General features: G+C 67.9%; 1 protein-coding gene across 1 annotated transcript; it reads left to right on the top strand.

The window, feature by feature from the left end:
* Positions 1–1,966: 1,966 nt before the first annotated feature.
* Positions 1,967–13,709, top strand: Esyt3 (extended synaptotagmin 3). Its single transcript, XM_090323262.1, has 23 exons — positions 1,967–2,254; positions 7,155–7,196; positions 8,027–8,161; positions 8,437–8,513; positions 8,795–8,861; positions 8,950–9,039; positions 9,215–9,270; positions 9,384–9,504; positions 9,606–9,776; positions 9,862–9,947; positions 10,306–10,354; positions 10,426–10,499; positions 10,587–10,665; positions 10,769–10,831; positions 11,091–11,159; positions 11,235–11,321; positions 11,418–11,570; positions 11,971–12,431; positions 12,740–12,832; positions 12,914–13,045; positions 13,237–13,342; positions 13,487–13,536; positions 13,615–13,709. The coding sequence occupies exons 1-23, from the start codon at positions 1,967–1,969 to the stop codon at positions 13,649–13,651; spliced, it is 2,586 nt and encodes an 861-aa protein (XP_090179388.1). The 3' UTR covers positions 13,652–13,709.
* The last annotated feature ends 337 nt before the right edge of the window (positions 13,710–14,046 follow it).

Below are 14,046 nucleotides of genomic sequence, written 5' to 3'. Positions count from 1 at the left end.
AGGCCTTCCATCCTACAGGGATCCCGGCTTCACAGCAGGAAGTGCCGCCTCGCCCCCATTACAGCATGGGCGTAACGAGGACATTTCCTGGGCAGGTTCTAGTGACTACCTGTCCGGGCTCTTTTGTCTGCATCCCCCACCCTGGGTTCAGCCGAACTCCTGAGGACACTCTGTGCCAAAGGTCCACATGCCACCTTGTGCCTTGTAGACATCGCCCACCTGCTTGAGCTCTCATGGAGGGGGGGTTCCCATCTAGAAAAGGCATCTTTTTTTCTTACCAGGCCCCACCCTTGCCTCCATCTTGGGAACCCTAAGTCTCCAACCTGTAGCTTACTCACCCTGCATCCCTGAGAACCAAGTGCTGTGGGGAACATCTTCCCCAATCAAAGATGGAACGTTCTAGGTGGATTTCCAAAGACCCATTTGGGTCAGTGGTCTTGGTGGGGCCAGAGCCAGGTCCTCTGGGCACTTGGTGTAAGAAGCAAATTCTCCACCCCAGGCCCTTCGGGTGGTGCCTGGCCGGCTGGGTGTGAAGCCCCTGGGCTCATCGCTGGGCTCTTAGGGACCCCTACGTGGCCTCGGCTCCCCTCTTCTTGGTCTGCATTTTTCAAGGACATCATGTTGAGGGGGGCATCCCAACTGACATGGGTGTAGTCGTTTGTTTCCCCCCATATTGATGCTTGAAGCTGTTGTAGTTTGAGGTTCTTACTCTTTTTCAATCTTGATGAAAATATGTCATATTTTTTGTTCCAGCTGCTTAGCAAGTAGAAAGAATCCGGTCTCGTGACAGTGCCAGAAACGATCGGGTTACATGATCTAACTTGTTAACCGCTGTGGCATTTTCTCCTCTGGAGCACGGACAGAGGGGCTGGGGTAGGAAGGAGGAGGCTGCGTTTCCAAGACTCCTCTCTCCACACAGCAGGGACCAAGTGCGCACGCTCAGATAAGCTATAGAGTCACTGTGAAAAGGGGCCCCGAAGCCAACTTTTCTAGAAGTCAGAGCCGCCATGCAGTCCAGGTAGCTGGAAACAAGACGGATGCCTTTTTTGTGATCTCGGGTCCAGCAGCAGCATGTAGACCTGGCTCTCTCCATGAGGCTGTGCGCTTCCAGGAGGAAAAATTTAAAAAAGACAGAAATACATAATGTCATAATACATAATGGATTGAATGGTGGCCCCACAAGCCATAGCTAAGGCCTCATCTCCAGTGCCTGCCATTCTCCTTGGACACAGGGTCTCAGCCGTCGGAATGAAGCCAGGAAGGTCAAGATGAGACCACCGTACATTCAGAGCTGGCCCTAAACCCACCCAACCCAGTCCTCCCCAGAGAAGAAGCAGTGATGGAGCCCCCGGGGAGAAGACTGCCCTGCTGGCCGCCGTGGGGGGACCCAGGCACAGGTGAGAGCTGTCCTGGGACTGGTGGAGGAGGTCATGGGGAACCCGGAATGGCCAAGGGTCCAAACCAGACTGAGGGAAACAAGTTTGAGGGGTTGAGTCCCTAGCTGCCTGCATCGCCGGTGGGCCGTGTAGCCACACCCCCTTTCCTGGCCCGCCCCCGGGGGCGGAGACTTCGGGTTGCCTGGGAAACTGGCTCTGCCCAGCTCACTTAATCTCCTTGGTCCCGCTTCTACCACTGGCCACGCCTCTTTTCCCCAGGTCCCGCCCGACTCCCCTTAATTGCCTGGCCACGCCCCTCCATCTTGGCCACGCCCCTGTGGCAAAGACGTTGGGCTTCTTGGTCCCCAGAGGCCCCGCTCAGCGCTCCTTAGCCATGGCCCCGCCTCCCTTGGCTCCGCCCCCGCGTCCTGGGCCCGGAGGCCCCGCCCCCTCGCCTATTTTCTGGGCTCCGCGGCGCCGGCCGGGGACTGCGGGGTTCGCGGACCCGGTGCCGGACCCGAGGCCGCCGCGCGTGTGGACTTCGGCTGAAGCCTGTGGAGAGGACGAGAGGCGGCGGCGGCGGCGGCGAGATGCCCGCGGAGGAGCCCCAGGCCCCCCGGGCCCCCGAGGCCCCCCAGGCTCGCGGCGTCCCCGACGCCCCCGGCGCCCCCGGCCCGGAGCGGCGCCCGGCCCGCCAGCTGCTGGCGGAGCTGTACGGCCTGCTGGCGCGCCTGCTGCTGTGCCTGGCGCCCGTGTACCTGGCCGGGTACCTGGGGCTCAGCGTCAGCTGGCTGGTGCTCGGCGCGCTGCTGTGGACGTGGTGGCGCCGGAACCGCCACGGGAAGCGCCAGGTCCTCGGCCAGGAGCTGCCGGCCTGGGTGAGCCGGGCGGGGCCGCCGGGGACCCCGGGGTGCAGGGGAGAGTCACGGGCGGCCGCGCCCCGCAGAAGAGCCAGGGCGTCCCAGACCTGAGCCGAGTTCCCGGTGGGGGGAGGCGCGGGCCGCGGAGCTCCCCCCCCCCCGCCCCTTTCTGGAACCCAGGGCTCGGGGCGCGCTGGGCACGCGGGCTACCACGACCCCTAAGCCACCTTTCAGCCTCTAGGTGGAGCTGAGGAGGACAGATTGCTTTAGGGCACTCACGTCTCCCACCTGTTATCCTCCCGTTCTGAGGCCGTCCAGAGCCTGCGGGGGTAGGGAGGTCTGAGGGACACCTGTCTCCAGGGAACCAGCAAAGGCTAGAAGTGGAGCAGTGACTCAAGTGGAGAGCGGCAGCCTTGAGCCAAAGAGCTCAGAGACGGTGCTCAAGCCCTGAGTTCAGGCCCCGGCTGGTCCACGGACACCGGGGGAAGGGACCGCAGCCCCTTCTCTCTGTGTATCTGAGGCCACAGTCCATGTGGAAGAACTTCATAGAAAAGGCCTGACTGGTGTGGCTGGCCAGTCTTGGGGGCAGAGCCTGGGTCAGCTTTGCCCAAGGGCAGCTGGTGGGCAGGCGCCGCCCGCTGTAGAGCACTGTGAGCTTGGCCTGGCCCGTGTGTGTGGCAGGACAGGCGGAGGCAGGTAGGATGGAGGTTGCCTGGTGGTGAAGGCTGCAGGGAGTCTGGGGAAGGAGCCAGAGGAGGAGGAGGCTGGAGGAGAGGCCTGATGGGCTCATGACTGAAGTCTGGGAGGAGATGGGCACAGAAGGGCCCCCCGGGGGGGGGGGCTCGGGGAAGAAGGTCCAGGGTCTTCCTGGTACCTGTGGCTGTGGCTGGGACTCCAGAATGGGAAACAGGTACATCTGGTTATCCGTGAACTCCTGGGAGGAGCTTGCATGAAGACCTGAGTGTGTATATGTGTGTACACACCTGTGCCAGTACCGGGCGCTGTCCCTGAGCCTCTGGGATCAAGGCTGGCACTCTGCCACTTTGGGACCCAGCTCCGCTTCACGCTCTTTTGGTAGTTCATTGGAGATAAGAATCCCACAGTCTGCCCAGGCCGGCTTTGAACCACGCTTCTTAGATCTCAGCCTCCTGGGTAGCTGGGATTACAGGCGTGAGCCACTCATGTCCCGCTCTCAGGAACGCTAGCCAGTGTGTGGCCTGGAGCCTTTCTAGGGTTCGCTGTGTGGCCAGGAACTCCAGTCGTCCTGCCTGGTGCAGGTGCACCGCTGGCCATTGCTGGGGCTCTGGGGCGTGGCCTCTGCCATGGCAGGGGATTGGCCCTGGGTCCTGAGGCTCCCGGCTGTCTTCAGGAGATCACAGAGCTGGACCGGCAGGACGGTGCTTGGTCAGGCTGGCTTGAGGAGGGCACGCGGTGAACGCCTGGCGTGGCTGGCGGCCGTCTTGTAGGCGGTTGCGGCAGGCAGGATGGGGAGACCCTGAGCATTTTGCCTGTGGTTTGGGCCAGCTGGTGGCCCAGGGGGAGGCAGGGATGTGTGTGTGTGTGTCTGTGTGTGCACGCGCGCTTAGGGCCCATTTGTCTTTTTCCTGGGTGTCTCACACTCCCAGGAACTGTCCCCAGCCTTCCTTCTAGCCAGATGTGCACTAGGGATGCCACATCTGGCCAGAACCTCAGAAGGGTCCTCTGGGAGCTCCCTGGCTCATCTCTCCCCGCTGGGCAACAGGCCTGCACGCTTTGCTGCTCTTTGCTGGGCAGGACTTTGCCTGGGTGAAGTGGCTTTTGTCGTTCCCCCCCTCCCCCCAGCTCTCCTGCTCTCCTCTCAGTTGACACTTTTTGTAGGGAGGATTAAACTCAGGGCCCCTGCTGTACCACTTGAGCCATTTCCCACTTTCTGTTTATATGGTCCTGAGGAATCGAATCCATAGCCTTATGCATGGTAGGCAAGCCAAAAAATAAGTGCTGAGGTGGGCACATGTGGGAGACTGAGATCTGAGGATCTTGGTTCAAGGCCAGCCAGGGCAGGAAAGTCTTTGAGACTCTCCAGTGAACCACCTGAAAACCAGCAGTGGCCCTGTGGCTCGAGTGGTAAAGCACTAACTTTGAGCAGAAGACCTCAAGGACAGTGCCCAGTCCCTGAGTTCAAGCCCCAGTGCACTGGCACTGGCACACACGCACACACAACCAACAGAAAGCAGGGTCAAGGCATGGCTCAGTGGTACAGCACCTGCCTAGCAAGCGCGAGGCCCCAAGTTCCATACCAGTACCACCACTCTGACACATCAGCAGGAAGTGAGCCATGGAGTAGGATTTATGCAGGGCTCTGCAGTGTCCTCACGACTGTATTGACTTCATCATGAGCTGGGCACTGAGCTGGGCGCGGAGGGCACAGGGTGGGACCAGCGGCCCGCCCTGCCTGAAGAGAACATTCTGCCTGAGGACAAGACAGACGACAAGACCAACGGAAGGGCCTGATACGGAGAGGCCGGTCGGAGGGCTAACGGCCGTGCCAGACGCCTCGGGCCTGCCATGTGAGCCACGAGGGTGGCAGAGGATGGGAGACGGGAGAGAAGATTCCATCCTTCTGGAATCTCCACCTCCACTGGCCACTTGGCGAATTCCGAGGAGGCAGTGTTAGATGCCAGCCCGTGAGGCGCCCGCGCGTGGGCCCGGCCGCTCCGCCCGCAGCTTGCTCGTCCAGTTTCTATTTTGAGGACCGCGCAGCCGTGCTGCTCATGGGCTCCTCCGGGGCGGCTGCTGCAGCTGACCCGCCGCCTCACACCCCCGCCCTGCGCGCTGGCTGAGTGGCAGGGCGGTGGAGATGCCACGCATGGCTGGACAGGGCAGGGGTGGAGGGAGGATCCCACGCCTCTCGTCCCGTGCCAGCCCGGGCATGACAAGTCCACGACCTGTCTCTCCTTCCTGAGGCTGGGTGTGGTGCCGGGCAGGCATGGTCGACCACCCATGGCACGTCCAGGGGAGCAAGCCCCCCAACTCCACGCCCCTCTTCTCGGCTCTGAGGTGAGGGTTGTGGGGAGCCCAGGCCTGCTCCGAGCGGCGTCTGCCTTTTCTTCAGCCACTTCAGCTCCCGGCTCCCGCCTGGCACCCTAACTGCTCAGGAGGCCGGGATGGGAGCACCGCAGTGAGCCGCCAGCCTCGCCAGGGACGTCCAGGAGCCTTAGCTCCAGTCAAGTCATGAGTGGTCGTGAGCCAGCCAGGAGCCGGGAAGGCCGAGCAGGAGCTTGAGAGCGGAGGCCACGCTGTCTTAGTGGGCAGCGGGGTGGGGGGCAGATGGGCCTGCAGTCCTCACGCTTCACAAGACCCAGCCCGCAGACACACCTGAAAGACGCTGAGCTCTAACGACCTAGCAAAAAGTCCAAGTCGGGGAAACACACACGCTCACACTCACACACACACTCACACACACACTCACACCCCACAGCTTAACTGGACCCTGGAGCCCAGCCTAGTGGTCGATGCTCGTCCACCATGCACGAGGCCGTGGGTTCGGTTCCTCGGTACCACACAGACTCTAAGAGCTGGTAGAGTGCTAGCCTTGAGGGAGGGCTGGGTGCAGACAGGAGAGGAGGGGGGTGGGGGAGGGGGGAGGCAGGATGAGGTGGGACGCAGGATGTGTGCGCTCTCGGCCTCCTGACGTGAGGAAGTGGACCGGCCTGGAAACTGCCGCCCATCCTCTGACTGCAGCTGAGCAGCTAGGCAGAGCCGGTGTCCCTGACTCACGCCTGGCACCCAGCTGCCAGGAGGCTGACATCAGGATGGCAGTTCGATGCCAGCCTGGGCAGAAGCGGAGCCGTGGCTCCGGGTGGTGGAGCACTGGTCTTGAGCACAAAGAGGCTGGGGACAGCGGCCGATGCGAGTGCAAGCCGCAGTACGCACGAGCACACACAGAAAGTGCCAGGGAACGCAACTCGCACGTGTAAAAGAAGGTAAAAACGGGGAGTTTCCAGTGGGGCTCGGTCAGTGCCGGCTGCCCTCGTCTCCCCCGCCGCCAGACCAGCGCGTGGGGGACACTGGGTGAGGCTGGCTCGCCCCTGCCCCCAGTGGACCCCGGGCACGCGGGGAGCTCCGTACAAATGAGTCAGGAGGAGGAGGGCGCTCAGGAATCTCTGGTCAGGCCAGATGTCCCGGCTGGCCTGCCAGGCTGGGTCCCCGCCCGGGCCAGGCATGGTGGCGCTGGTGTGCCGGGGAGGGGCTGCCGGCCCACTCCTGTCCTCGCGCTGCTCGGGCTCCGTTCTTGGGGCTCCTGGAGAGCAGGGAGGGGCCTCGTGTCTGTTGGGGCGTGGGCTTCACGTCCCCGCATGCGCGTGTGCCTCGTCACCTGTGCGCTGCCCTCCCTCGCGCGCATCGCCCTCCCTGGCGGGCGCAGGCTCTCCAGCCCAGAGGCCCTGTCCCTCCCTGGGGGCCCCTCTAGCAGGCAGCGGGGCTGGGACAGCCGGAGGCAGCAGCAGAGAAGCCGTGGGGGCAGACGAAGGGGGCATCTGAGTGTAAGGGGTGTGAGGCGGGGTGTCCCGCGGTGGGGCGCCGAGCGGGGAGGCAGGAGGAGGGGTTTGAACTCGGGGCCTTCTGCTTGCTTCGCAGGTGCTGCGCTGCCTCAGCCGCGGTCTCCGGTCCAGCCGGGCCCGGCCCACGCCCAGCTCGTGTCCGCCGGCTTCCCGCAGGGCTGCGTTGGGCGCGTGTCCGGGGAGGAAGGGAAGGGGCGGGTTTGAGAGGCCTGAGCCTGGGTGCGCTCCTGGGGGGCCCCCCAGCCAGGCAGGCGGAGAGCGAGAGCACCTGGGACACAGCGCCCGCAAGCCACAGGGGCAGGGGGTGGGCGTGGGGGGCCGCCGGAGGTGGGACCCTGCGCCCCCAGGCTAACGCTGGCTCCCGCTGCTCTCTCTCCTAGATCCACTTCGCAGACGTGGAGCGGGTGGAGTGGGCCAACAAGGTGAGGCCGCCCCGGGCTGTTGTGCCCAAGGCTGGCGCTCCGCCGCCGCTCTGGGCCTCCGCCCCACTTCCAGTTTTCCAGTGCTCAGTGGGACTTGGCTGCCTGGTCCTCAGGTTCAGCCTTGGAATAGCTGAGATGAAGGCGCTCGGGCCTTGGGGTTAAGTGAGAGATGAGGCGCGGTCGGGGCCGAGGCTGGCACTTCCCCGTCGTGGCGGGGACACTCAGTTCAGCCAATGCACGACAGCTCGGGCTGGGCCCGGCGCCCTGGCTCGCGCCGTCCTCCCAGCTACTCAGGAGGAGCGCGCCAGCCTCGAGCACAGAGCCTCAGGGAACACGCGCGCGCACACGCACACACGCACGCCTGCACACGCACGCACACACTCCTGCGCACGCCTGCACGCCTGCACACACACGCACGCCTGCACACGCACGCACACACGCATCCTGCACACGCACGCACACACGCATGCCTGTACACGCACGCACGCCTGCACACGCACACACGCCTGCACACACGCACGCCTGCACACGCACACACGCATGCCTGTACACACGCACGCCTGCACACGCATGCACACACTCCTGCGCACGCCTGCACGCCTGCACACACACACACGCCTGCACACGCACGCACACACGCATCCTGCACACGCACGCACACACGCATGCCTGTACACGCACGCACGCCTGCACACGCCTGCACACACGCACGCCTGCACACGCACACACACGCACGCCTGCACACGCACACACGCATGCCTGTACACACGCATCCTGCACACGCACACACGCGCGCGTGCACGGCACAGACCGAGCCCCGGGCCCCGCAGATCGTGGTCCAGATCTGGCCCTACCTGAGCATCATCATGGAGAACCAGATCCGGGAGAAGCTCGAACCCAAGATCCGGGGCAAGAGCGCGCACCTGAGGACCTTCACCTTCACCAGGCTCTGCTTCGGGCAGCAGGTGGGCGCCTCCCCGAGCCACAGCGCCACTTCTGCGTGCGGGCACGGAACCCAGGGCTGCGGGCACCCCGGCCTGCCGCCCCCCTCGCGGCGCTCCTGGCGGAGCGGGGCATCGGCGGGCAGGCGCAGCCTGGGGAGCCGGGCGAGGCGGGGAGCAGCCGGCTGCCCGCGGTGGGCGGACGCTCTGTCCAGCCCGGGGGCCGGCGTGGAGGCCGTGGCCGGGCCCTGTGGAGGGCGCCTGGCTCGCTGCCCTCGGCTGACCCCCCCCCTCCGCAGTGTCCCCGGGTGAACGGCGTCCAGGTCCACACGGACCTGGGCAACCGCCGGCGCGTGGCCCTGGACCTGCAGATCTGGTGAGGCCTGGCCCGGGGTGCGGGAGGACTCGGAGCATGTGGGGAGGACTCGGAGCAGGGGTGCGGGAGGACTCGGAGCATGTGGGGAGGACTCGGAGCATGTGGGGAGGACTCGGAGCAGGGGTGAGGGAGGACTCGGAGCATGTGGGGAGGACTCGGAGCATGTGGGGAGGACTCTGAACATCTGGGGAGGACTCCGAGCAGGGGTGCAGGGAGGACTCTCAGCAGGGGCCCCGCTCACCCCCCTCTGCCCCCCCGCCCCCTCCCCCGTCTCCCCGCAGCTACGTCGGGGACTGCGAGGTCAGCGTGGAGGTGCAGAAGCTCCGGGCCGGCGTGAGCGGGGTGCAGGTGCGCCAGGTCCACGGGCTGCACGCGGGGGGCGGGGAGCACCGACGGGAGGACTGCGGCCCCCGCTCAGCGCATGCGCACTCCTCAGCTGCAGGGCACGCTGCGGGTCATCCTGGAGCCGCTGCTGGTGGAGAAGCCGTTCGTGGGCGCCGTGACCCTGTGCTTCCTGCGGAAGCCGGTGAGCCCGGGCCGGGACCCCGCGCGCCCGCCCTGGGACCCCCGACCCCCGCCCGGGACCCCCGCCCCCCGCCCTGAGACCCCCGACCCGGCCCGGGACCCCCGCCCCCCGCTCACTGCCTCCCCCCCTCCCCCGCTCACGGCCCCCCCCCCCCCCGCTCCGCCCCGGCCCGCAGCACCTGCAGATCAACTGGACCGGGCTGACCAACCTTCTGGACGCGCCGGGGATCGAGTGAGCGCCAGGCTCGTCCTGCCTTGTGGGGTGGGGGAGGTGGACGGGGAGGGGGAGGAGGGACAGGAGGAGGAGGAGCGGCGGCCGGCCCGTCCCGTCCCCTCTCGCCCCAGCGCGCTGTCGGACGGGCTGCTGGAGGAGCTGCTGGCCGCGCACCTGGTGCTGCCCAACCGCGTGACGGTGCCGGTGAAGCGGGGCCTGGACGTGAGCGCCCTGCGCTTCCCGCTGCCCCGCGTGAGTGGGGAGGAGGAGGAGGAGGAGGAGGGGGGCGCGGGGCGGAGGAGGACGGGGGTCCACGCGCGCCGCCCGCTCCACGCCCGCTCCCGCCCGCGCAGGGCGTCCTCCGCGTCCACCTGCGGGCGGCGGCCGGGCTGGCGCCCAAGGACAGCTTCCTGGGGCTGGGCCGCTCGTCCGACCCCTACGCCCAGGTCCGCGTGGGCCTGCAGCGCCGCCGGAGCCGCACCGTCTACCGCAGCCTCAGCCCGGTGTGGGGCGAGGTGTTCGAGGTGAGGGGGGTGGGGGAGGGCGGGGGGGATGGGGGTGCTCCCGCCCCGCTCCCGCCCCCGCTCCCGCCCCGTCGTCCGCCCCCAGTTCCCGGTGCACGAGGTCCCCGGGCAGGACCTGGAGGTGGACCTGTACGACGAGGACGCCGCCGACCGCGACGACTTCCTGGGCAGGTGAGGCCCCGCCCTCAGGTCTCACCGCTCCCCATCTGGGCTGGCCTTGAACCGCCCTCCCCAGGCTTGGGTAACGAGGGAGCCAGCGGCGCCGGGGGTGCCCGTGGGCCCGCGGCTCTGCCCCCGCCCCCCCGCTGCCCTCCCCCTGAGCCCCTGAGCCTCCTGAGCCCCTGAGCCCCGCTCCCCCTGAGCCTCCTGAGCCCCTGAGCCCCGCTCCCCCTGAGCCTCCTGAGCCTCCTGAGCCCCTGAGCCCCGCTCCCCCTGAGCCCCTGAGCCCCGCTCCCCTGAGCCCCGCTCCCCTGAGCCCCTGAGCCCCCTGAGCCCCGCTCCCCTGAGCCCCGCTCCCGCCCGTCTGCAGCCTGCAGATCTGCCTGGGGGACGTGCGGAGCCGCGGCGTGGTGGACGAGGTAGGGCGGGGTCGCCATGGGCCGGGGCGCTGCTCGGCCGGGCGGCCCTGACCCGACCCCTCCGCCCGCAGTGGCGCCCCCTGGACGACGCCCCCTGCGGGCGGCTGCACCTCCGGCTCGAGTGGCTGACGCTGCTGGCGGAGCCGCCCGAGGCCGCGGCCGGGGTGAGTGCGGGGCGCCTGGCGCCGGGCCCTGGGTGGGGCGTGGGGTCTGTCCTCTCTGCCCGTGACAGCCGTGCGTGTCGGCAGGACGGCGGTGACCTGGCCAGCGCCCTGCTCGTGGTGTTCCTGGAGGGCGCCTGCAACCTGCCGGTGAGCCCCGCCGCCCCGCCGCCCGCCCGCCCGCCCGCCCGGGAGCTGGGCCGGCGCCCCCGCTGACCGCCTCCCCTGTGCCCCCTGTGCCCCTGTGCCGCAGGCCGGGCCCTTCGACTACCTCCACGGCGAGTACCGGGCCAGGAAGCTGCCCAGGACGGCCAAGGTAGGCGCCGCGAGGTGGAGAGCCGGCGCCCGGGCGCGGGCCCCGGCCTCGGCACCCCGGTCCAGGCCTTGCGCGGGTCCCGGAGGTCAGTGGGGCTGGGGCGGGGCCGGGCCGGGCCCGGCTGGCGCTGTCGTCCGGGTCTTCGTGGCCATCGCTTGCTCAGGAGCTGGTGGGGCGCCGGGGTTGCAGGAGGGGCGTCCAGCGCCCCGTTTCCCTGGCCCTGGCATCCAGCGGGGCTGAGCGCGGGTGTCCCTCGCAGAACAGGGCGAGCAGGGCCCCCTCCGCCTACGTCACGCTGTCGGTGGGCGCCACCACCCACAGGAGCAAGGTGAGTCTCCTCAGCCCCAGCGCCCCCGGCCCGCCAGGCCTGGGCGCTGGGTGACGTCTCCGTGCCGCCCGGCAGAAGTGCCCGCGCAGCCGGGACCCCGTGTGGAGCCAGGCCTTCTCCTTCCTGGTGCACAGCGTGGCCACCCAGCGCCTCTGCCTCCAGGTTTGCCTGCGGCCGCTGGGGCAATGGGGCGCCCCCCCCCCCCCGGACGTGGCTGCCGGCCGGGCCCCCTGACCCCTGCTGTGGCCCGCCGCGCAGGTGCTGGACGACGACGAGCAGGACTGCGCTCTGGGCGTGCTGGACCTGCCCCTGTGCCGCCTCCTGCCCTGCGCCCACCTCACGCTGGAGCAGCGCTTCCAGCTGGCCCGCTCGGGCCTCGACAGCCTGGTCAGCCTGCGGCTGGTGCTGCGGGTGAGCCCGGCGCCCAGCCTGGCCCCCCCACTGCCCAGCCTGGCCCCCCCACTGCCCAGCCTGGCCCCCCGCCCGCCTTCCACACCACGCTGCTCTCCCAGCCCTCGCACGGCACCGCAGCTCACGTGCGGGGGCTCTGTACTCACATGACGGCGTTCTCGCGCCCATCTGCTGGTTCACCTCCGGGTCTTGGTTCTCTTTGGCGTTGGGCTGCGGTGTGGCTGGCATCCTCCATGGCCAAGACGGCCTGGCTGGACTCCTGGCTTGAGACATGGGCGACCAGGTTCCTCTTCCACGCCTCCCCGGCCCTGCTTCCTGTCTGAGCCCGGTGCTTCCTCTGGGTCAGGCCGTGCGTGGACAGCGTGGCTGGCGAGGGCCCTGACACCGCCTTCTCCTGCAGTTCCTGCGTGTGGAGGAGCGGGAGCCGGGGAGCCCAGACACCGGCCCCGATGCCCTGAAGAAAGGCCCTCCGTGTGCCAGGAAAGTGGCCCCCACCCCGTGTCCCACAGCCCCACACCAGAAGGAAGGCCGGGCAGACGAGCCACGTCTCGCAGACCCTGCTTCTGTCACCAAGGGAGCCCCCCAGAACCTCACCACTGCCAGGGAGCCTGTACCCCAACAGGCAGGCCCCGAGCCCACGGGCAAGGACAGCACCCGCAGGCCGTGTGGGTCCACGGGGGAGAAAAGCACGGCCCCCATCTTCCTCACCGTGCCAGGCCCCCACTCTCCGGGGCCCATCAAGTCACCTAGGCCCCCGCGACGCAGCACCTCCCCACTGGCGTGGCTGGACCCCAGCATGTCCTTGCTCACCTCCCTGGCCTCCTCCAGCTTCGACCTAGCGGGCGACAGCCACCCCGCTGAGTAAGCACCCAGGGCGCCGTCCAGCCCCACCTCCACTCTCCCAGTACTGTTTTGGGGGGAAAGGGGGGAGGTTTGAACCCAGGGACTGAGCCTTCGCTTTTCTGGGGGTTCACTGGAAGGTAGCTAGGAGTCCAGGTGTGAGCACGCGGGCGTGGCTCCCACAGTGCTCGAGGAGGAGTCCAGGCCACGGCCGGGAGCAAGAGCGTGTGGTTGGTCAGCAGCTGGCTGGAGACCTGGGGACCCGCAGGCGTGGGCCGGGGCCAGGACTGGGGCGAGTCCCAGGAGTGACAGGCTCTCTCCTCCTGCAGAGCTGCGGGGCGCCGGCGGCTGGGCCAGGTGCAGCTCACCGTGCGCTACGTGTGTCTGCGGCGCTGTCTCCGGGTGCTGGTGGGCCGCTGCAGGTCAGGGGGGCCTAGGGAGGGGGGGTTCCCCGGGGCTCGAGAGGGCCGCGGCCCTGTCCCAGCTGCCCTGCCTTCGCCCAGGGACCTGACGCCATGCAGTGGTGGGCGGGCTGACCCCTACGTGCGCGTGTACCTGCTGCCCGACACGCGCTGGGCCGGCCGCAGGAGGACGGCCGTGAGATCACACACCCTGGAGCCCGTGTTCGACGAGACGTAAGCCCCCCCCATCTGTCCTTGAGCATCGTCCCCTCGCTGTCCACCTCCCGAGGGACTGGGGTCACAGGTTCAAGCCGCCAGGCTGGCCTGTCACCCTCCTCACAAAGCTAGTGAGGCTGCGTGTAGGTAGGACGAGGCAAGGCGGCCAGCAGCGAGGCTGGCTTGGGCCGTGATGCCGGCTCTTTCAGGTTCCAGTTCTTCCTGCCCCTGGAGGAAGCGCAGAGGCGGTCTCTGGACGTGGCGGTGAAGAGCCGCAGGCCGCTGGGCTCGCACAGGAGGAGGGAGTTAGGAAAGGTGAGGGTGGGGCCATGCCGGGGGGTCTGGGGGCCACGGTGACCTGTGGAGGGTGGAGCGGGCCGGCTGCAGGCCTTGGCAGGGCTCTCGTCCCAGGCCTCGGGGCTGTGTGCTGGAAGGGGCTCAGGCCTCGCTCTGCTCTAGGTGCTGATCGAGCTGTGCGAGGAGGACCTGATCAGGGGCTTCTCCCGGTGGTGAGTGCACCCCGCCCCCCAGCCTGATGCACACCCCCACCAGCCAGCCCCCCCCAACACCCCATTCACGGCCTCCAGGTACGAGCTGACGCTGGATGGACGGCCTGGACGCTGAAGTTGATGCTGCAGCTTCGTGTCATCTCCACGTCATCACAGCCGCAGGGACGGCCTCGTGGGTGCCTGGCAGGGCGTATGTCTAAGCAGCTGCCACCCCAGCCATGCCTTGCTTTCCCCGTGGGCACTTACCTGGGCAGGCCCTGCAGCTCTGGTCCACGGCGAGGCGAGGCCACGTCCTGGGCGGGAGCGGAGGGTGTCCTAGAGGAGTGGGTCAGTTCTGGAGGACCCACGCACTGCGGCTCCGTGGAGGGTCCTCACTTCCTGCGAGGAGTCACCTCTTGCCCTGGGGTGGTCTGGCCTCTCAGGGTTCTGCCCCTTTACTTCTACACGAACGGGCCGTCTCTTCCACGTCCTCCGGTACCAGGCAGGTGCCCCACGATCCTGGGGTGCCGG

Source organism: Megascapheus bottae, chromosome 32, assembly GCF_031878675.1.
Source record: "Megascapheus bottae isolate mThoBot1 chromosome 32, mThoBot2.hap1, whole genome shotgun sequence".
NCBI lineage: Eukaryota > Metazoa > Chordata > Mammalia > Rodentia > Geomyidae > Megascapheus > Megascapheus bottae.
Note: the sequence above shows the minus strand (reverse complement) of the source record. Positions and strands in the feature narration are given on the sequence as shown.

Coding starts and splice junctions, on each gene's coding strand:
- Esyt3 (XM_090323262.1), top strand. CDS start 1,967: ATGCCCGCGGAGGAGCCCCAGGCCCCCCGGGCCCCCGAGGCCCCCCAG. Junction 9,948..10,305: donor CGCGACGACTTCCTGGGCAG/GTGAGGCCCCGC, acceptor GCCCGTCTGCAG/CCTGCAGATCTGCCTGGGGG. Junction 11,571..11,970: donor GCCTGCGGCTGGTGCTGCGG/GTGAGCCCGGCG, acceptor CTTCTCCTGCAG/TTCCTGCGTGTGGAGGAGCG.